The 22,791-nt window shown below is 44.8% G+C and overlaps 1 protein-coding gene across 3 annotated transcripts in view; it reads left to right on the top strand.

Annotated features, from left to right (window-relative positions):
* Nucleotides 1-22,791, top strand: part of FLT3 (fms related receptor tyrosine kinase 3) — a 134,823-nt gene that overhangs the window by 84,844 nt on the left and 27,188 nt on the right. For all 3 annotated transcript variants that reach the window (XM_032294388.1, XM_032294387.1, XM_032294389.1), the window contains 7 exons: nucleotides 274-442; nucleotides 12,362-12,465; nucleotides 13,902-14,010; nucleotides 14,597-14,775; nucleotides 16,304-16,410; nucleotides 16,498-16,630; nucleotides 16,715-16,819. In XM_032294388.1, the coding sequence (XP_032150279.1) occupies nucleotides 274-442; nucleotides 12,362-12,465; nucleotides 13,902-14,010; nucleotides 14,597-14,775; nucleotides 16,304-16,410; nucleotides 16,498-16,630; nucleotides 16,715-16,819 (906 nt within the window). The remainder of the gene's footprint in view (nucleotides 1-273; nucleotides 443-12,361; nucleotides 12,466-13,901; nucleotides 14,011-14,596; nucleotides 14,776-16,303; nucleotides 16,411-16,497; nucleotides 16,631-16,714; nucleotides 16,820-22,791) is intronic.

The raw sequence follows: 22,791 nt of genomic DNA, 5'->3' as shown, positions 1-22,791 counted from the left end.
CTTCCTTCCTTCCTTCCTTCCTTCCTTCCTTCCTTCCTTCCTTCCTTTTTTCCTTCCTTCCAAAATTTCTTTACTTCAAAAGATGATGAGCTCAGGCTTAGAACTAGGGATAGGACTCCTGGGTTTTCACTTGGATTATCCAGTAGTCTAACCTGTAGCATGCAAACACCTGAGTTTTCCTGTGTTAAACTGATGAATGCAAGTTTATTTTATCTTCTCAATATGTTTCCATATGAATCTGATTAATTAATAAATGCATATTTTTTCTTACAGAAAAGGGATTTATAAATGCTACCAATTCAAGTGAAGATTATGACATTGACCAATATGAAGAGTTTTGTTTTTCCGTCAGGTTTAAAGCCTACCCACAAATCAGATGTACGTGGACTTTCTCTCGAAAATCATTTCCTTGTGAACAAAAGGGTCTCAATGACGGATACAGGTGAGATCACAAAGGACTCTAAGGCATCATTTTTAGCGTCATTCCCCTTGCTTGTTGCCCTTGAGAAGGACAGTTTGTGTGTGTGTGTGTGTGTGTGTGTGGCAGAGTCTCACTCTGTCTCCCAGGCTGGAGTGCAGTGGCAGTGGCACGATCCCGGCTCACTGCAACCTCCACCTCCTGGGTTCAAGCAGTTCTCTGCCTCAGCCTCCCGAGTAGCTGGGATTACAGGTGACTGCCACCACATCCGGCTAATTTTTTGTGTTTTTAGTAGAGACAGGGTTTCACCATCTTGGCCAGACTGGTCTTGAACTCCTGACCTCGTGATCCACCCTCCTTGGCCTCCCAAAGTGCTGGGATTACAGGCATGAGCCACTGTGCCCGGCCAAGAAGGACAGTTTTATACTTACGGAAGCAAATTCACTTATTATGAGTTTAACTATTATTGAGTTGAAACTGGAGATGAGAAAACAAATAGCAGATGTGAGGATACAGTAGCAGCCTTACCATTGCTTTAGCTAATATAGCCTGCTGCATGCAAACAGAAAGAACCGTATTAGTTTGGTCTAGTTTGAGTCTGGTTCTGTGGCATTTTCTGAGTCACAGAGTAGTTACTTCCTGTTTGAGAGTGCAGTGTATAGTACACTGAGTCTCCCCTAAAACATTTGCAGATGATTGAGGAAGTAAAACTCCTTAAAAACAGAAGAACATTACTCATAAGTATATTGATTTAAATTTTCAAAAAATATATGCAGAAATAACCCAATAATAAATGCTGAAGGAAAATGGAAAATGTTTTCCTGGAGATTTGTATGAGAAACTATGCAAGATTCTTTTTAAAAAAAAAAATAATAATAATTTTTCTTTTCTTTTCTTTCTTTTTTTTTGAGATGAGATCTTACTTTGTCACCCACGCTGTAGTACAGTGGTGTGATCTTGGCTCACTGCAACCTCCACTTCCCAGGCTTAAGTGATCCTCCCACCTCAGCCTCCAAGTAGCTGAGACCACAGGCACACACCACCATGCCTGACTAATTTTTTATGTGTTTGGTAGAGACAGGGTTTTGCCATGTTGCACATGGCAAAACTGGAACTCCTGAGCTCAGGAAATTCACCCCAACTGGGCCTCCCAAAGTGCTGGGATTGCAGGCATGAGCCACTGCACCCAGCCACAAGATCCTCCTAAGGGAGGAATTCTCCATTCCTTCTTTGGAAAACAAAAAACAACTTTCCCCTGTATCTTCTATAGTTATAACATCTCTTATCTCTTTAATTCTATAGAACATGGTTTTGGACTGGACTATGAGAGACTGAGACACACATGTATCTTTCAAACAAGTCAATGAACTAGAATAAATCATCGTTTCTCAGCATGTGGTCTGTTGATCAACTATATAAGAATCATCTGAGCAAATGTTTAAAGTGTGTATTTCTGACTCCCAATCCCGACCTGCTTACTCAAAACTGGGGCAAAATACTCAGATTCTGCTTTTTTAATGAGAACTTTTGGTGATTCCTATCACAGGTCTAGATCTGTGCTGTCCAGTACGATAGCCATCAGCCACACGTGGCTACTGAGAGCTTGAAATGTGTCTGGTCCAAATTGAGATGGACTCTAATTGTAAAATACATGCTAGATTTTGAAGACTTAGTATGAAAAAAAGAGGATGTAAAATATATCATTAATAATTTTCATATCGGCTGGGCTCTTTGGGTCATACCTGTAATCCCAGCACTTTGGGAGGCCAAGACAGGTGGATCGCTTGAGCCTCGGAGTTTGAGACCAGCCTGGGCAACATGGCAAAACCCCATCTCTACAAAAATACAAAAGTGAGTTGAGTGTGCTGGTATACACCTTTAGTCCCAGCTAGTGGGGAGGCTGAGGTTGGAGGACTGATTGAGCCTGGGTGGTCGACGCTGTAGCAGCCGTGATCACGCCACCGAACTCCAGCCTGGATGACAGAGCAAGACCCTGCCACAAAAAGAAAAAATAATAATAATAATAGAATAAAAATAATTGTTATATGGACTGTATATTGAAATGATAGTATTTTGGATATATTGCATTAAATGAAATCTATTATTGAACTTAATTTCACCTGCTTCCTTTTACTTTGTGTAGGTAACAGAATTTGTAAATGATGTACAAGGCTTGTAGTTGTGACCCACATTATATTGAACTGGATAGTTCTGTTATACTTGAAGACTAGGATTTCTTTTCACCTTGATTCTGCTAAGTGTTTGTTTCGTGATTATTGTGCTAACTCTTTATACCTAAAAGGGATTTGGAACTGGTCCTTGCTGGGACTTTTAGAATCTCAGTGCAGGGTTTGCATGGAGTTGTCTACTGTCTCTTACTCAAACGCCACAATGTTCGGAGCATTCATTTTTAAGGCAATTAAGAATGCAGACTTGGCTGGGCATGATGACTCACACCTGTAATCCCAGCAGTTTGGGAGGCTGAGGCAGGTGGATCTCTTGAGGTCAGCAGTTTGAGACCAGCCTGGCCAACATGGTGAAACCCTGTCTCTAATAAAAATACAAAAAAAAAAAAAAATAGTCAGGTGTGGTGGTGGGTGCCTGTATTCTCAGCTACTTGTGAGGCTAAGGCAGGAGAATTGCTTGAACCTTGGTGGTGGAGGTTGCAGTGAGTTGAGAACCATTGAGCTTTTTTTTTTTTGAGACAGAGTCTCGCTCTGTCCCTCAGACTGGAGTGCAGTGGCATGATCTCGGCTCACTGCAACCTCCTCCTCCTGGGTTCAAGTGATTCTTCTACCTCAGCTTCCCGAATAAGTGGGATTATAGGTGCATGCCACCACACCTGGCTAATTTTCTTGTAGTTTTAGTAGAGACGGGGTTTCTTCATGTTGGCCAGGCTTGTCTCGAATGCCTGACCTCAAGTGATCCAACCTCAGCCTCCCAAAGTGCTGGGATTACAGATGTGACCCACAGAGCCCAGCCAATATGAAAATTATTAATGATATATTTTACATCCTTTTTTTTTATACTAAGTCTTCAAAATCTAGCATGTATTTTACAATTAGAGTCCATCTCAATTTGGACCAGACACATTTCAAGCTCTCAGTAGCCATGTGAGCCGCCACGTCTGGCCCATCAAGCTTTTAAATGTAGAAGGTTGGGAAGTCAGCCCCTCCCTTCCCTAGTTGACTTGATTACCACTTGGCCTGTGTTCAGAAGGAAATCAGCATATCACTGTCCCCTCTCTCCTTTGTATCCTCTCCCCATGTTACATTAGCTCTTAGCATTATGGGAATCTCTTCTGAACCCGATTCAAAGAGATAGGCTCAACTCAATTTAGTTAAACAAATATTACTTTAATATCCTCTTGATGGGTGTGATGCTGTGAGGGGCTGCAAGAGTGAATAAGGTAATGTCACTCTCCCTCTCCCCTCAAAATGCACACAGATTGCTACTGTGCCAGTGATCTCTGGTATAACCTTTTGAGGTTTTACAGAATCACCAGTTGGGGTGGTTGGTGATCTGTCACTGATACATGGGCCATGGGTCAATGGAGTGGGCTGGTTCATTTAGTTTCATTCCATGGCCACAATCCATACCCATGACCCCAAGTTGTTATCCTACAGAGGTAGACGAATGAATTAGGGGAGATCCTGACTCCTGTAGCATTTTGTACCTCACTCATTCCTACTTATCTGGTAACAGAGCTGTATCTCGCATCTCACCAGGGAGTTCATAAACTCTAAGAATAGGTGTGCTGCCGTTTCTTTATCATTGTACAATGCCTTGTTCAGTGTGTGTTTAATACATGAATGAATTCATCATCGTATCTGGAATGCAGCTCACATTGCATAGCCTGGGCCAAAGATGAGTCGACAACACCCTCTTCACCACAAGGACCACGCACATGGCTCTTAGCACAACACCCAGTACTCAGTGTTGGTTGTATTTAAAAGTTCTTGAAGAGCTACAGTGTTTGTGTTAGTGATGTGCGTTGTTGCTGCTAACAACATACCAGGTATTATGGGCCACTGACGACACAGGCAAAGGAAAGATGGACCCTCCTTCTTCATGAAACATGCTCAAAATACTGAACAAGAAAGGAACAACAAAAAATGTGAACACACTCTGAGTGCTCTAAATGTCTTTTCCTCTCCACATGAGGCTCTATGTTGAGATGGAGATGGCAGATTAGACTATAGTCAGGGGTCGTTTCAACTTTTCATTCATTTCTTGCTGCTTTTTTTTTTTTTTTTTAAGAGATGGGGTTTCACTGTTTTAGCCAGGATGGTCTCAATCTCCTTACCTTGTGATCTGCCCACCTCGGCCTCCCAAAGTGCTGGGATTACAGGCGTAAGCCACTGCACCTGGCCTGCTTTTTTATTTTGAGATGGAGTCTCACTCTGTCGCCCACACTGGAGTGCAGTGGAATAATCCCGGCTCACTGCAACCTCCATCTCCTGGATTCTAGTGAGTCTTCTGCCTCAGCCTCCCTAATAGCTGGGATTACAGGTGTGCACCACTCCACCCAGCTAATTTTTTTGCATTTTTTGTAGAGACAGGGTTTCGCCGTGTTAGCCAAGCTGGTCTTGAACTCCTGACCTCAAGTGATATGCCCACCTCAGCCTCCCAAAGTGCTGGGATTACAGGCTTGAAACACTGCATCTGGCCCTTCTTTTTGCTTTTTAGAGACAGGGTTGTACAATGTTGCCCAGGTTGGATTCTAATTCCAGGGCTCAAGTGATCCTCCTGCCTCAGCCTCCTGACTAGCTACAACTCAGTGTGTGCCACTGCCCCCATCTTTCTTTTTGACTTTTCATTATAGAAAGTTTCAAATTTACTAATAAGCTGAAATAATAGTGTGTGAGCGCATTCTTTACCTACCATCTAGATTCAGTAATGTAATTGAGCTGAATTTGGTTTGGGAAGTACAGTATTTTAATCAGGTATCAAGATTTTACAGGCAAAGTGATACAATTTCTTAAAACTCTGTAACTGAAAGGCCCCTGTAATAACACTACCCTGAAAAAACTTTGGTGTGGTCATGGTGTGTGCACCAGAAATCTCTCGGCTTCCCCACTTTCCTGGCTTCATTTCTCCAATTTACTTCCTCAAATATTACGCTAAAGTTTACTAGGACTTGCCTTTACATGTTTACATTTTATTAAATTATAACTTTCCAGCCATCCAGGTATCCTGGTCCTGATTAAGGTTTTCAGGAGATTTCAGCCATTAGTTTGTATAATTTCCTATCTCTACAGACTTAATTACAAATACCAGATCTACCTTAGCTTTTCCCACTTTCATGGGAGAAAAAAGGAATGGGACTGTTGTAATTACTTAGTAATCTCTTCTGAAAGATTCTCCTTAGACTTGCCTAAGCCTGACGTTTTCCTTTTCCCTGAAATATTTAATTTTCCAACTCTGTGAATCTAAGTTTTGCACACCGTAGGCACTAATGGAGTGCTTATAGCGGTGTGGTGGTCCTTTGGGTTCTGGGTGGTGAGCTAGGGTTCTGCTCAGAAGAACTGTAAACTGAAAAGCAGGCTGTCACATACAGTGAGTGACATGCAATCAAGGAAGATTATGGAGGCTGGGGAGGAGCTTTTTTTTTCTTTTCACTATTTTCTGAAGGAGTTGAGCCTTGAGCATAGACAGAAAGAAGGGAAAATGAGGGAAAAGTGAATCTAGTGAAATACCAGCAGCTCCTACCTAAATCCCCTTCCCATTCACTTCTGCAGTTTGGGACAGCATTCCTGGTTACAGGTCTTCCCAAGACCGCACTCGGTTGTAAGTTATTAACCACAGCTTATGAAGCCCATTCAGTGACAATAAAAGATCCTTCTTTTCTCTCTTATCATGTCCTGTAAGTGCATTATCTCATTTAATCCTCATAATCCCATTTTATGAAATGTGGAAATTTATGCTAAATTACTTGCCCAATCACACAAGGAAAAGCCAGTACCCTTTATTCATTCTTTTTTTCTGGAATTGCCTTAAAAAAGAAAACACCCATAATTCCACTGCCAGAGATAACATTGCAGACTTTTTCTATGTAACCACCATGATAGAAACATACAGTATGGATCTTTGTACAAACAGCAAATGATGTACCATTTGTAATCTGATTTTTCACTTAAAATATATCATGAATATCTTTCTGTATTAATAAGTATGTTGTTATATCTACCTTATTGTTTTAATGGCTGCATAGAATTCCACTTTTTAAATTTTATTTTAGAATAACATGAAAAAAATTTTATTTTAACTAGCTCTTACTGATGGGCATCAACTTCTTTTTCCCTTCTCTTTCTTTGAAATTAAAAAAAAAATGATTATTCTTTGTAGAGATGGGGTCTTGCTATGTTGCCCAGGCTGGAGTGCAGTAAGCACTCATAGGTGTGATCATAGTGCAGTCTACCTCAGACTCCTGGGCTCAAGCCATCCTCTTTCCTCAGCCTCCTGAGTAGCTGGGATTACAGGCATGAATCACCAAGCCGGGCTCTATTTATTTTGATGTGATTTTCACACTTATGTGTATTCTAGACTAAAGCTTCTCAATTTCATTTTATTTGAAATGATTACTGGACTTAATATGCTTCACAGTAGCGATACTCCAACACATCTTTTGTGTTTACTATGTGCTAGATGCTATTGTAAACACCTTATACGTAAATGCTTTTTTATCTTGAAAATTTCTCCAAAAACTATATGAGGTGGATAGTATTATTATATTCGTTTTACAGAAAAGGAAACTGAAATACAGAGAGATGAACTGACTTGCCCAAGTTCACACCACCAGGGAATGGCAGATTTGGGATTCCAGCGGCAGCAGGGAGCTTCAAAGTCTGTGTTCTGAACCGTTTCACTGCATTGCCTCTTGACCCTTATTCTTTTCAAAACTGTGAGATTTTTTTACACAGAAAATAGAAATGCATACACCTGTTTTTTTTTTTTTTTTTCTTTCTTGAGACAGGGTCTTGCTCTGTTGCCCAGGCTGGAGTGCAGTGGTGTGATCCCGGCTCACTGCAACCTCTGCCTCCTGGGTTCAAGTGTTTCTCCTGCCTCAGCCTCCCGAGTAGCAGGGACTACAGGTGTGTGCCATATCACCTGGCTAATTTTTGCACTTTTAGCAGAGACAGGGTTTCGTCATCTTGGCCAACCCCTGACCTCAAGTGATCTGCCCGCCACGGCCTCCCAAAGTGCTGAGATTACAGGCATGAGCCACTTCGCCTGGTCCTGCTATTGAGTCTTAAGTGTTTGTACACTCCCAGGCTTGTCAGCTCCACTGAAATCAAATAAAAATAAGCATGGCATTATACAGAGAAATATGAACTCATCAGCACACCCCTCCCCCTGCAACTTTAACTCAGGACAGAAACTTGAAAAGATCAGATTCAACTTTAGCCAGGCTGCGTTCACCCAGCCCCGCTGACTGCAGCCTGGGGGAATGCGATGCCTGGGCCTCCTGGTGGCTGTCCCTCGGCGCTGTGTTTATGAAACCAAAGCCACCTTTGGTCTTGCCAGCTTTTCCTTCTCCTGTTCCAGAAGCTCTCAGCTTCCCCAGTGCATGCTTTATTATTATTTGCATTCTGATTCCACTTCAATAGTCCCGTGCTCTTTGGATAAAGCATTTTTTACTTTTTAGTTTAAATTACTCGCTAAGGTGTTGGAAAGAGCCTGCCCCTTCTCAATCCCTACCATCTGGGTGCTAAGTGAAAAATAAAAATGACTTGGATTTTGAGGACAGAGAAGACATCCTTTTTTTTTGAGATGGAGTCTCACTCTTGTTGCCCAGGTTAGAGTTCAGTGACACAGTCTTGGCTCACTGCAACCTCCGCCTCTTGGCTGCAAACAATTCTCGTGCCTTTCTGGAGTAGCTGAGATACAGGTGTGCACCACCATGCCGGCTAATTTTTCTTTTTTTTTTCTTTTTTTAGTTTTAATTTTTATATTTTTAGTGGATGGGGTTTCACTATGTTGGCCAGGCTGGTCTCCAGCTCCTGACCTCAAGGGATCCGTCTCCCTTGGCCTCCCAAAGTGCTGGGATTATAGGCGTGAGCCATCGTGCCCAGCCAAGAAATGCCTTTTCATAGTTGTGGTGAGAACACATCTTCTTAGACACTGAGTTATTGTTTCACTGTAAACTCAAATGTCCTGACCTCCCTCTCCTGCCGGCTGGCCATTTGTAGAAAACCCCTAGGGGAAAGAGGAAGCTTTGCATCTCCCAATCAGCGTAATTGGTTAGTCCCCTTGGAAATCCCAGGGGCTCAGGACACAGTTGTCACTGCAGTTGTCCTTGTTTCCAGGGTTAACTATCAAAGCAGGAGGAAAAGCAGTTTAAAGTGACCTGGATATTCAGTTTTGTGTTCCTGCTATTTATGTGACCAATTTCCTACCTGGAGTTTGTTCAGAAGAGTGAAAAATATTTCAGGTGCTCTCCCTTCTAAACCGTGCAAACCACACTCCAGTAAGACTGCACAGAATACTGGGGAAGAAAAACGTTAATGAAACATTGTGCTCGGGTCTACCTCATGATACGTAATTGTACGGGGTGTTCTTTTTTCCCTGAATTGACTGGTCCCTGGTGAGCCACTCTGGCTTTCGCTATCATTCCTCTCTTCTCCTTTCTCAGGACTCTGGCCATTGTCCAGAGAGAATTACACTTTCTCTGCTAGAAGCTGACATCTTTCTTCTCTCAGGCCATTTCCACGTGGGCCTATTCCACGCTGCCTTCCTGAGGTCGGGCACTTGCTCGGGGCTCTGTTTCCTCTCCTCCTCTCTAGAGTTGTAATCCGGCTTTCCCCCATCTTTCTGTTGTTTCCACTTCACCAGTGATTTCCTCCTTGTTGTCCAGAAGTAGGTCAGGATAAGAAATTCTCCTTTTTTACTTCTTTAGGCTTCTTGTTAACAAAGCAAAACAAGCTTAAACACCTTGTTCAATGATCAGCTTTTTTTTTTTTGAGTCTGGGCCTTGCTCTGTTTCCCAGGCTGGAGTGCAGTGGCGCCAGTGTTTCCCCTACCTTGAGCTCCGAGTAGCTGGGACCACAGGTGAGTGCCATCACACCCAGCTAATTAAAAAAAAATCTGTAGCGACAAGGTCTTGCCATGTTGCCCAGGCTGAATTCGAACTCCTGGGCTCAAGTAATCCACCCTCCTTGGCCTCTCAGAGTGCTGGGATTACAGATGTCAGCCCTCGCACCCGCCCAAAGCTCAACTTTTAACTGCTTGAAACTTTTGATAGGTCAGAGAGATGAATTCTGTCATTCACTATACACAGAACTACCTTGGCATAGGAGTTCAGGGCACAGAACATTGGTGTCACACAAATGTGGGCCAAAAGCTGCAATTATGCAGTGGTGTTTTGCGGATTTTTTTTTTAGAGATGGGATCTCACTAGATTGCCCAGGCTGGTCTCAAACTCCTGGCCTCAAGTGATCCATCTGCCTCAGCCTCCCAAAGTGTTGGGATTACAGGCATGTTTTGAGTCTTGGGGACCAACTGGGATTCCCCTCTCCCCTTTATCTTCTGTATCCAATCCAGCCCCTGCCATTTCTTTTTTTTCTGGTGCCTCTCGGGTTTGCCCTTTTCCCTCCTTGCCTCTCTGACTCCTCTTGTCACACTCCGAAACCTCAAATCTGAACTTTTACTTCTCCTATCACAGAAACTTCCCACGCTCTAGCTGTTTATTGCCCCTTTACCTTCACCACCAAACTGTAAATTCTGTGAGAACAGAAACCCAATTTTTTGTTTTTGCTGTTTTGTCCTCAATTTCCATCACAGTCAGGTTCTAACATTGACAGTTGAATGAAAGAGTTAGTTATTGCGTTGCTACAGCTGCCTTTAAACTTCCAGTAAACTTTTGCTGCCATCAGCGGGTAAACGTAAAACACTGTTCCAGGCCAAGTCACCGTGACTCATGCCTGTTATCCCAGCACTTCAGGAGGCCGAGGGGGGAGGATGGCTTGAGGCCAGGAATTTGAGACCAGCTTGGGCAACGTAATGAGACCCCATCTCTACAGAAAAATTACATAGAATAAAATGAAAGTAAGGCTGGCGCAGTGGCTCATGCTGTAATCCTAGCACTTTGGGAGGCCAAGGCAAGAGGATCACATGAGGTCAGGAGTTCAAGACAAGCCTGGCCAACATGGCGAAACCCCGTCTCTACGAAAAATACAAACATTTAGCCGAATGTGGTGGCGTGCGCCTGTAATCCCAGCTACTTGGGAGGCTGAGGCAGGGGAGTTGCTTGAACCCAGGAGGCAGAGGTTACAGTGAGCCAAGATCGCGCCACTGCACTCCAGCCTGGGCAACCGAGTGAGACCTCGTATCAATCAATCAATCAATCAATAAAATAAAATAAGTAAAAAAAATACTGTTCATGATATTCTGCTCCTGGGAGGGACTTGTCGTTCCTCCCCACTGCGGCCCTGTGACTGCCCATCTGGCCCCTTCAGTCGCTGCTTTGTCTCCTCCTTGGATGCCTTTTCTTTTGCTCTCTTATGAAAACCAACTCATCTGTGAGGATGCAGATCGAGCTCTGCCTCCTCTCTGAAGCCCCCGAACCTCTCCCCCGGACACAGACCTCTGCCTTCTTTGATCGTATGCTAGTCTTCAGTTTAATGCTTTAACTGTTCCACTTGCATGGGTCCTGCCCACCCACCAGGTTTACGGTATCTCTGAGGACAGGAGCTGTCCTCCTTAGGTCTTCGGGATCCTCCACACTCCTCGTCTAAAGCGGCATCCGCTCTGGCTCGCCTTCCTAACCTGCCAGGTGTGGTCTTTCTGTTTTTAAACTTTAAGTAGGCTACGTGGAGGTCGAATTAGATATCTTCTGACAAGCCTTAGATTTCTTTTTCTGTTTTAAGGGAAATTTTTTCTTTTTCTCCAATTTCGTTATTGTGAGTGCATGAAGGCACATTCAACAGCTCCTTGCTCCCTGCCTCTCCTGCACCACCCAACATCTTACTGCGGTATTTGGCAACCCACAGGCCTGCTGGTCGTGGTGGACAGTCCCCAAGATCAGGTTATCTGTGTCAAAATATTGAGTGGTTGATGAGTGCTCCAGGCAGGCCCTAGAGCCTGCTGAGAGCACTCAGGTTTCTGCACAAGCACAGTAAATTTGAGCCCTCATCACGGTTCATTGCCATGTAGGTCAAGGATTGGTGACAGGTCCTGTCTTGGACCATCATTTCAGGAAGCAGGACAGCTACAGCAGCAGTCCCCAATGTTTTTGGCACCAGGGATTGATTTCGTGGAAGACAATTTTTCCATAGATTGGGGGTAGGGCTATGGTTTTGGGATGAAACTGTTTCACCTTAGATCATTGGGCATTAGATTCTCATAAGGGGCACACGACCTAGATCCCTGGCATGTGCAATTCACAATAGAGTTTGCACTCCTGTGAGCATCTAATGCCTCTGCTGATCTGACAGGAGGCGGTAAAGCTCGCTTGCCTGCTGCTCACTTCCTTCTTTGTATCGCCATTCCTAGCAGGCCATGGACAGGTACCAGCCTGTGGCCCAGGGGTTGGGGACTTCTGAACTACAGGCTCCTCCACCTGCACAAGTTTTGAGAAGTAAGTCTATCCAGAACAAGAAGGGCAGGAACTTTCTTGTCTCGCTGAGGATCTTCCACCAATCCCAACTCGCAATGTGTGTATGACTCGTATGGCGATCATCTTAAAATGCAGATTCGGAGTCAGTGATCTGAAATTTTGTATTTGCAACAAGCTCCCAGATGATACCAATGGTGATGCTGATGCTGCCTCTCTGTGGACCACACTTTGAGTAGACGGGTCTAGAATATGGACATCTCCCTTTCCAGTGAATTTTAGCAAGTGGGGAGCATTTCAAGAAAGCCTCCTCCCATGCACACTGTCATTGGTTGCAGCAGTTCTTGTAGCAATCGGGCTAAATCTGTCTTTAATTCTTTCCCAAACAGCATATCCAAGTTTTGCAACCATAAGCACCAGCCAGGAGAATATATATTCCATGCAGAAAATGATGATGCCCAATTTACCAAAATGTTCACACTGAATATAAGAAGTAAGTTAAATGATCAAGAATTTAATTTTTATCTTTTAATTCCTTAACTCTGTGTTAGTCTTAACTAGGAGGAGCTAAGTAATGGCTTAGAAGGGATAGTACAATACTGTTTTTGTGCTGGGCGCAGTGGCTCATGCGGGTAATCTTAGCACTTTGGGAGGCCGAGGCGGGCAGGTCACCTGAGGTCAGGAGTTCAAGACCAGCCTGGCCAATATGGTGAAACCCTGTCCTTTAAAAAATAAAACAAAACAAAACTGTTTTTATATGCTGAAGTGTTTTCAAATTTTACTCTCATATCTACTGGCATTGGTCATATATCTCTTTATTTTTTATCTTATTTGTTTTTTTTCTTTTTTTTTTTTTTTTTTAAGACAGGGTTTCACCATGTTGGCCAGGCTGGTCTTGAACTCCTGACCTCAGGTGATCCACCTGCCTCGCCCTCCCAAAGTGCTGAGATTACAGGCGTGAGCCACCACGCCCGGACTTTGTTTCATTTTTTTAAGACCGAGTCTTTATCACACAGTCTGGGGTACCATGGCATGGTCATGGATCCCTGTAGCTTCAAACTCCTGGGCTCAAGTGATCCTCCCAACTAAGCATCCTGAGTAGCTGGGACTACAGGCACATGCCACCATGCTCAGCTAATTTTAAAAACATTTTCGTAGAGAGGGGGCCCCCCTTTGTTGCCCAGGTTGGTCTCAAACTCCTGGCCTCAAGGAATCCTCACACCTTGGCCTCCCAAAGTACTAGGATTACAGGTGACAGCCACCGCATCTGGCCATTTATCTCTTTCTACGTTTATCCTCAGAAGCTGAAAGGCTTATTTCACATTGTCTCTGAATATGAATTAGTGTGGTGACTTTATTGATTTTAGTATTTTAAAAAGTCATGTTAAGGAAAGGCTGAAAGTCACTTTATCTCTCATTTGTTTTTAATAACTTTCATTTCTTTGACTTATAAAACAATGGGATGTCCAACTTCTCCTAAAGCTAAGAACCGTTTTAAGGTGTGCAAGCAGGTGGAGGTCTGTACCTGGACTCTCTCCAAGGGGAGGCTGGCAGTGGAAAAATGGTGTGTGGCAGAGAGGGGTTGAGGCTGCCCAACCAGAAGGTTGCATGGCAAGGAGGAAAGAAGAAATAGCCAGAGGTCTGGAGCCATTCTGAACGAGACATCCTCCCAGAAGCACAAATTGCCCTGGAGTAAATGGGTAGCCTGCACTGTAGGCAACTTTGAAACTATTTCCAGAAAGTACCATACTCTGTGGCCTTATTTTATTTTATTGTTTTCAGAGACAGGGTCTTGCTGTGTTGCCCAGGCTGGTCCTGAACTCCTGGGCATGTGCGATCCTCCTACCTTGGCTTCACAAACTGTTGGTATTATAGGAGTGAACCACGATGTCCGGCCAGTGAGCTTATGTCTTATGTTGTTTTCTGCAGGAAAACCTCAAGTGCTCGCGGAAGCATCAGCAAGTCAGGCGTCCTGTTCCTCGGATGGATACCCATTACCATCTTGGACCTGGAAGAAGTGTTCAGACAAGTCTCCCAAGTAATAAGGACATTGATGTCTCTTATTATGGAAGAACATAAAACTCTCTGACATACTGACTGTTTCATGAATATGGTTTAAGAAGAAATGATGAAAGACTTAAAATGCTCGCCTTCTGAATCGACCATAATTCTCAATGGTCATAGATTGTTTCTGATAACTTATACTGGATGAATCTCATTTTTTTTTTTTTTTTTTTTTTTTTTTTGAGACAGAGTTTTGCTCTGTCGCCAGGCGCCAGGCTGGAGTGCAGTGGCGCGATCTCGGCTCACTGCAACCTCCCCCTCCCGGGTTCAAGCAATTCTCCTGCCTCAGCCTCCCTAGTAGCTGGGACTACAGGCTCGTGCCACCATGTCCAGTTAATTTTTGTATTTTTAGTAGAGACGGGGTTTCACCATGTTGGCCAAGATGGTCTCGATCTCTTGACCTTGTGATCTGCCCGCCTCAGCCTCCCAAAGTGCTGGGATTATAGGCGTGAGCCACGGCTCCTGGCATGAATCTGTTTCAGAACTCGCTGCAGAAACCCCAACTTCCAGTCTGATGACAGCTCACCTGTCTAACTTCTCTGCCATTTTTTTTTTTCCAGCTGCACAGAAGAGATCACAGAAGGAGTATGGAATAGAAGGGCTAACAGGAAAGTGTTTGGACAGTGGGTGTCGAGCAGTACTCTCAACGTGAGTGAAGCCTTAAGAGGGTTCCTGGTCAAGTGCTGTGCATACAATTCCCTTGGCACGTCTTGTGAGACGATCCTTTTAAACTCCCCAGGTACAACAGTTGCTATTGTAATACTTCGCCATCAGGAATTCCCCACTAGAAGTTCGTCCCCGTCGCTCACTTTTACTTGGGGAATTTTACAGGACACTATAGGGCCAGTGCGTGAGGAAAGGTTTTTTGAGTCAGGCAAGAATTCCCAGACAGACTGTTTCGCAGGCTGGGGCAGAGTTCTGCTTGTGCCCTTGTGACTCACAGTGACGGGGAGAAGCAGAAACTCCCGGTGTGGTGAATCTCCAAGGAGGGATCTCATGCTAGAGAAGCAGATTTCATCACTTGGAGTCTCTGTCATTTTCCTTTTGGTTAGCCTCCTTATTTGCCCTTAGCATGCTGTTTTATAATCTTTGGTTTGCTTTTTAGAGCCCTTCTAAGTTAAACAATTCTGAAACCTGACCGCCCACCCTGAAAATTAGGAGCACCAACCTCCCAAAACTGACTTCTTCACTTTCATGTGAGACCTTCATAAAAGGGATATGAGCTTCTTTTTTTTCTCTGACTTGTGTATCCCGTGGATTTAAAGGTCTAAATCCATGTAATTCTTTTTTTTTTTTTTTTTTTTTTTTCATTTGAGATGGAGTCTCACTCTGTCGCCCAGGCTGGAGTACAGTGGTGATCTTGGCTCTCTGTAACCTCTGCCTCCAGGGTTCAAGCGATTCTCCTGCCTCAGCCTCCCGAGTACCGGGGCTTACAGGTGTCTGCCACCATGCCTGGCTAATTTTTGTATTTTTAGTAGAAACGGGGTTTTGCCATGTTGCCCATGCTGGTCTCTAATTCTTGGACTCAAATGATCCCCCCACCTCAGCCTCCCAAAGTGTTGGGACTACAGGCGTGAGCCATTGTGCCTAGCCCAGAGGTAATTCTCGAAATCCTAGTGAATGGTTTCGAAGAATGGATTCAGAATAATTTGCAATTTTCTAGGAAGGAAACGTATCCTTTACAGGGACATTGCCTGGTTGTCTGTGGGGAGTAGAGTCTATGCAGAGTGCTTGTGAGAACTGAAAATGATTATTACTGGAACAGGATGTGAGAGATTATAATGAGCTGTCCGCTATTCACAATGTCACACAGGAATTCTTTTTTTTTTTTTTTTTTTTTTTGCAATTCTCCTGCCTTAGCCTCCCAAGTAGCTGGGGTTACAGGCATGTGCCACCACACCTGGCTAATTTTGTATTTTTTTTTTTCACCTTATACCCAGATCTTCATTTCTTTCTTTCTTTTTTTTTTTTTAGAGGAAAAAAGAAAGAAAGAAAGAGAATAAAAAAAAAAAAAGAAAAAGAAAAAAGAATGAAGGAAAGGAAGGATGAGGGAGAGAGAACAGGGGTGTTGCTTTATTGCCTGGGCTAGAATGCAATCTAAAAATGGGTATGCCTGTAATTGTGTTTAGTAATAGAGACATAAAAAAAAATGAGGGAAGAAAATAATTAACAAGCAGCCAACCAATATTTCCCTTAAACCTATAAATAGGTGTGATGCGTCACACAGGGATTCTATTTCCTCTCTGAGTGACACTCTTTTGTTGCAGGCCCCTTCCCTTTCATCCAAGACAACATCTCATTCTACGCAACAATCGGGTTTTGTCTCCTCTTCATTGTTGTTTTAACCATGCTAATCTGTCACAAGTACAAAAAGGTAAAAGCAAAGGTAAAAAATTCATTATTGTTTCCTCTATCTGCAGAGCCGCCTATTCCTAACTGACTCATCATTTCATCTCTGAAGCAATTTAGGTATGAAAGCCAGATGCAGATGGTACAGGTGACCGGCTCCTCAGATAATGAATACTTCTATGTGGATTTCAGAGAGTATGAATATGATCTCAAATGGGAGTTTCCAAGAGAAAATTTAGAGTTTGGTAAGAATGGAATGTGCCAAATGTTTCTGCAGCATTTCTTTTCCACTGGAAACATCTTTGAAATGCACACATTTATCTTTGCAGGGCAGGTACTAGGATCAGGTGCTTTTGGAAAGGTGATGAACGCAACAGCTTATGGAATTAGCAAAACAGGAGTCTCACTCCAGGTTGCCGTCAAAATGCTCAAAGGTACGCTATGGTGGAACGACAGCAACAAAGATGCACAAACATGGGAGGCACAGTTTCCCACCCATGCCTTCCTCTCTTTTCCATCTTTGTAATGGTTCCTGTTTGCCATGTTTCAAGGCTAAAAATGGAGTAGATTGGGGTGAGTGTTAACTCAGTCACGAAACAAAATTCAAGTCATAAATACAAAACTCCACCTGTTCTTCCACTTCTCTCTTTGTTTATTTTTATTTTATTTTTGAGACAGGGTCTCGCTCTGTCACCTAGGCTGGAGTATAGTGCTGCGATCATGGCTCACTGCAGCCTCCACCCTTGGGCTCAGGTGATTCTCTCCTCAGCCCCCTGAGTGGCTGGGGCTGTGGGTGCGCACCACCACGCTCAGCTAATTTTTGCTTTTTTGGTAGAGGTGGGGTTTCACCATGTTGCCTAGGGTGATCTGGCATGCCTCAGCTTAAGCTATCTGCCCGCCTTGGCCTCCCAAAGTGCTGGGATTACAGGCACGAGCCACTGTGCTGGGCCTATTTATTTTTTATAGGATTTGATATTTGGGGGTACTGTTGCCACAGGCAGAAGTTCTTTCTTACATTTGTGTTGTTGTTTTATTTTTAAAGAAAGGATCTTGCTCTGTTGCCAAGGCTAGAGTGCCGAGATCATGGCTCACTGCAGCCTCAACCTCCTTGACTAAAGCGATCCTCTCACCTCAGCCTCACAGGAGTGTGGCAAGATGATTAGCTAATTTTGTTTTTATTTTTTTTAGAAATGGTGTCTCACCATATTGCCCAGGCCAGCTGCAAACTCTTGGCTCAAATGAGGGTGGCTTGACCTCCTGAAGTGCTGGGATTAGAGGTGTGGGTTGAGAAAGACACTGGGTAGGAGAATAAATTGGGGCCCTTTGTATCCTGACTTCATTACTCCATTCATTCCGATCCGGCATCCAGCCCCGATGCTGGCCTTACCATTACCACCACTGATCCTGCAAAAGTACCTCCAGCTGGCTGTCTCGCTAAGGTCAACAGTGACCTGAAACCAAGCCGAATGGATGTTTTTCAGTCCTCACAGGACGTGGTTGTTCAGCACGAGCTGATGCTGCTGACTCTCCTTTCCATCCGGAAACGCTTTCTTTCTTTGGGTTCTGTGTCGCCATATTCTGGTTTTCCTCCCAGCTCTCTGCCTGCTTCTCAGTCCTGTGCTGGCTCATCTTCTTCCATCCAGCTTTTGTTGTTGTGGCTGTTTTGGGGACAGAGTCTTGCTCTGTCTCCCAGGCTGGAGTGCAGTGATGTGATCTCAGCTCACTGCAACCTCCACTTTCCAGGCTCAAGCCATCCTCCCACTTCAGCCTCCCAAGTAGGAGGGACTACAGGCATGCTCCAGCATGCCTGGCTAATTTTGTATTTTTGGTAGAGATGGGACTTCACCGCGTTGCCCGGGCTCCATGCAGCCTTTTATGGGGCATCCCTGCAGGCTTGCTCCTGGACCGCCTTGTGTTTTCGCTCCACAAACTCAGCACAGGCCATTCCCACTATGCCCATGACGTCCTCCCATACACCAATGGCCCCCATGCTTGCATCTCCCTTTGGAGCTTCAGGTTCGTATGTTAAGTGTTTGGATGTCTCAAAGTTCCCTTTAACGCAGTGTACCCAAGGTGAATCCCCTTTGGGGATCACCCGTCTCTACTAAAAAGACAAAAATTAGCCGGGCATGGGGACAGGTGCCTGTAACCCCAGATACTCAGGAGGCTGAGACAGGAGCATCGCTTGAACCCTGGAGGCAGAGGTTACAGTGAGCCAAGATCGCCACTGCCCTCTAGCCTGGGCGACAGAGCGAGACTCCATCTCAAATGCTGGCCCTGCACCAGGAGTCCTCTCTGTGACTGGTAATGAGTGCCAGTGAATAACCACGTTCCATATAGTTGGACACGCCAGAAGCCCCTGACTTTTCTTTGACACCATCCTCTTTCTAACACCCTGTGAGCTAATTCTATCAGGTTTCTGCTTAGTGTCTCTCAAATCCGTCCTCGTCCCTCCGTCTCTATTACCACCACCCTAGTTCAAAGCTCTCTCCTGGACTAAAGCTTCCAAAGCAGGTTCTCTGTATCCACTCTTGCCTCCCATTGGCTACTTCATGCTGAGGTCCAAGTGACAGTGACTAAAGGCTAAGCAGATCAGATGGCTTTCCTACTTCGCATTTCCTCCACCACCCTCATGACTGCGCCGCTGCCGCCTCCCCACCTCTTGCTCTCTGCTCCCCAGAGTGCTGGCCTTCTTTCAGTTCCCCCAGCACCGTCCTCCCACCCATTGTGGGGCCTTTGCACAAGTGGATCTTCCTGCTTCTGCTTCCCCTTTCACGCAGGTATCTCCCGCTGCTCTCCTCAGCTTAAACACCACTTCTTCTGGGAAGCCTTGTCTCACACCGCAGACAAGACTGAGGCCCTTGCAATGTGCAACATTAGCTCTCTGCAGGCTTTCCCCATCATTGTCATGACATCTTTGTTTAATATACAGTTGCTGCCCTATTTGTCCAGTAGCCGCTGTGCCTCATGAGGGCAGGGTCTGTGTCTGTGGCGCTGTGCTCTCTCCTTTCTTGACTTTTGCCCACTCTTTCACAACTGTCTGTACCATTCTCCTCCCCGTCCACCCGAATCACCTGGCCAGCTCCCATTTCTCTTCAGGACTCAGTTTAGACGTGGACTGCTCCTTTCGCTACTCCTCCAAGGCTAAGGTAGCTGTCCCTTTTGACCCTATAGCCCCTCTGCATGCCTTTGCCACGTTGCATTTTTCCTTTATCTTTTTTTTTGAGATACAGTCTCACTCTGTCACCCAGGCTGGAGTGCAGTGGAGTGATCATAGCTCACTGCAAGCTCGAAGTCCTGGGCTGAAGTGATCAACTGTCCTCAGCCTTTCCAGTAGGTGGAACTACATGCATGCACCATCAGGTGCAGCAAATTTTTATTTTATTTAATTAATTAATTTTTATTTTATTTTATTTTTTGAGATGGTGTTTTGCTCTTGCTGCCCAAAGTGGAATGCAATGGCGCCGTCTCAGCTCACAGTAACCTCACCTCCCGAGTTCAAGCGATTCTCCTGCCTCAGCGTCCCAAGTAGCTGGGATTACAAGGATGTGCCTCCACGCCCAGCTCAATTTGTATTTTTAGTAGAGACGGAGTTTCACCACATTGGTCAGGCTGGTCTCGAACTCTTTGACCTCAGGCAATCTGCCCATCTCGGTCTCCCAAAGTGCTGGGTGTAATCAGGTGTGAGCCACCGTGCCCAGCCTTATTTTATTTTGTTATTTTTAATTATTATTATTTTTTTTGTAGAGATGGGGTTTCACCATGTCGGCCAGGCTGGTGTCAAACTCCTGATCTCAAGTGATGCGCCCGCCTAGGCCTCCCAAATTGCTGGGATTACAGGCATAATCCACCATGCCTGGCCTATTTTATTTTTAAGTAGAGATGAAGTCTTGCTATTTTACCCAGGCTGGTCCTGAACTCTTGGGCTCCAGCAATTGTTCTGACTGCCTCGGCCTCCCAAGCTGTTGGGAGTCCAGGCGTGAGGACCTGCGTGCTTGCCTGCCGCATTGCATTTACGGCATTGTATTCTAATGGCTTAGTTACTTCCCTCCCTTCTCCAGGAGACTCCAAACTCCAGGAAGACAAGGGCTGTGTCTTATTTATCTTTCATTCCCCAATGTCTAGGACATTGCCTCATACACAGTAAGAACTCAATAAATACTTGCTGAATGACTGAATGAAAGAGGTAATGGTATATGAAAGTGTTTAGAAGCAGCAAAGCATGCCAAAAAGTGTAAGATACTATTTTAGCCATGAGGAATAGGACATGAACAAGTGAAAGCCCTGAATCCCTGTCCAGCATGAAGCTGTAGACAGGATGTACTGGGGGTCCCAGTGCCCACAGGAAATCCCACCCCCAAGCCAAAATCTTGGAAACAAGAATATCCCCGAGAGCTTGCCCAAGATGAAATAGAGGATGTCCACACAGAAGAAGCCACTGTAAAGGTTAGAATGTCTTCCTGGACAAAATAATGGAATCTGGAAATCGAATCAAATCTTCACTGAATGAAAAGAAAAGTTAGTATGTCTGGAAGAAGAAATCTGTTCACAGAGGGGTGGTTCCTGGAGCCTGGAGAGGGAAGTCCAGAGACCTTGCCCTTGCCCCTATGGCTGCCCGGGCTGCCCTGACCAGCTGTACATCAGCAGCAATGACAGGAGCCCTGGGATTCCACAGTGACCTTCCTTACGCTGTGCTCCTAAGCCAGGTTATGAGTACAGTTTGCCGAGCTTTCTAGAATTTTCTCTAGAGAGAGAATGCATTGGCCAACCAATATGTTTTAGCCTGCTTGGCAGTTATATTACTCAATGTCAATTGATGGGTCTGCTGAGCACTTGGTAGTGGGAATTAGTCCTCTTTGACTGCCTCCCATTGGACTTGCTGGCAAATCTAACGTTCTAGACCTGAGGGCCGCGGGCTAGAGTCAGCCACTCTCACTGACACCGCTATCTTATCTCTCTCTGACTACAACAGATCCAAGACTGCAAACAACAAAAAAAGTATGCTTCTCCTTTCTGTTAACTTGTACTGTGAAGGAAAAGCATGTGTTATTATTTTGTTTGTTTCTTTTGAGGCCAACTGTAAGGATTTTTATTATGGTAGGTAGACAAAAGTCCCGTGGAAAGGCTCATTACTACATTCAACATTTATGCTATAGTCTTTGGTTTGGTTTGGTTTTTTTGAAACAGGGTCTCACTCTGTCACTCAGGCTGAAGTGGTGCAGGGACTCGATCTTGGCTCACTGCAACCTTTGCCTCCCGGGTTTGAGCAATTCTCCTGCCTTAGCCTCTTGAGTAGCTCGAATTACAGGCACGTGCTGGCACGCCCAGCTAATTTTTTGTATTTTTAGTAGAGATGGAGTTTCACCATGTTGGTCAGGTTGGTCTCGAACTTCTGACCTCAAGTAAGCCACCCACATTGGATTACTCATCAGAAAGACTGTAGTCTGATGACAGAGGGTGTTTGTTCTCTCTCTCTCTCTCTGTCTTTTAACTTCTTTGTCTTTTCTCAGTCACATTTGGCCTCTGAAAGTGTTGGTATTACAGGTGTGAGCCACCATGCCCGACCCTGTACTACAGTATGAATTCTGCCTTAGGCTGTGCACGGTGGCTCATACCTGTATTCCTGGCACTTTGGGAGGTTGAGGTGGGCGGATTGCTTGAGCCCAAGAGTTCGAGACCAGCCTGGGGAACATGGTGAGACCCCCCATCTCTACAAAAAACAAAAATTAACCAGGCATGGGCATGCGCTTGTAGTCCCAGTTACTTGGAGGGCTGAGGTAGGAGGATCACTTGAGCCCAGGAGGCAGAGTCTGCAGTAAGCCAAGTCGTGCCACTGCACTCTGGCCTGGGTGACAGAGTGAGACCTTGTGTCAAAAAAAAAAAAAAAAAAAAAAGAAAGAAAGAAAGAAAAAGAAAGAAAGGAAAGAAAAAGAAGAGAAATTCTGTCTTAAAACAGAGGATATTGTTTATTTATTTATTTATTTATTTAGGCCGGGCGCGGTGGCTCAAGCCTGTAATCCCAGCACTTTGGGAGGCCGAGTCGGGTGGATCACGAGGTCAAGAGATCGAGACCATCCTGGTCAACATGGTGAAACCCCGTCTCTACTAAAAATACAAAAAATTAGCTGGGCATGGTGGTGCGTGCCTGTAATCCCAGCTACTCAGGAGGCTGAGGCGGGAGAATTGCCTGAACCCAGGAGGCGGAGGTTGCGATGAGCTGAGATTGCGCCATTGCACTCCAGCCTGGGTAACATGAGTGAAACTCCGTCTCAAAAAAACAAATAAATAAAATAAATAAATAAATAAATAAAATATTTATTTATTTAGAGATGGAGTTTTGCTGTTGTCGTCCAGGCTGGAGTGCAATGGTGCGATCTTGGCTCACTGCAACCTCTGCCTCCCGGGT

This window comes from Sapajus apella, unplaced genomic scaffold (assembly GCF_009761245.1).
Source record: "Sapajus apella isolate SASKATOON/1434 unplaced genomic scaffold, GSC_monkey_1.0 scaffold32, whole genome shotgun sequence".
NCBI classification, from domain to species: domain Eukaryota; kingdom Metazoa; phylum Chordata; class Mammalia; order Primates; family Cebidae; genus Sapajus; species Sapajus apella.
Note: the sequence above shows the minus strand (reverse complement) of the source record. Positions and strands in the feature narration are given on the sequence as shown.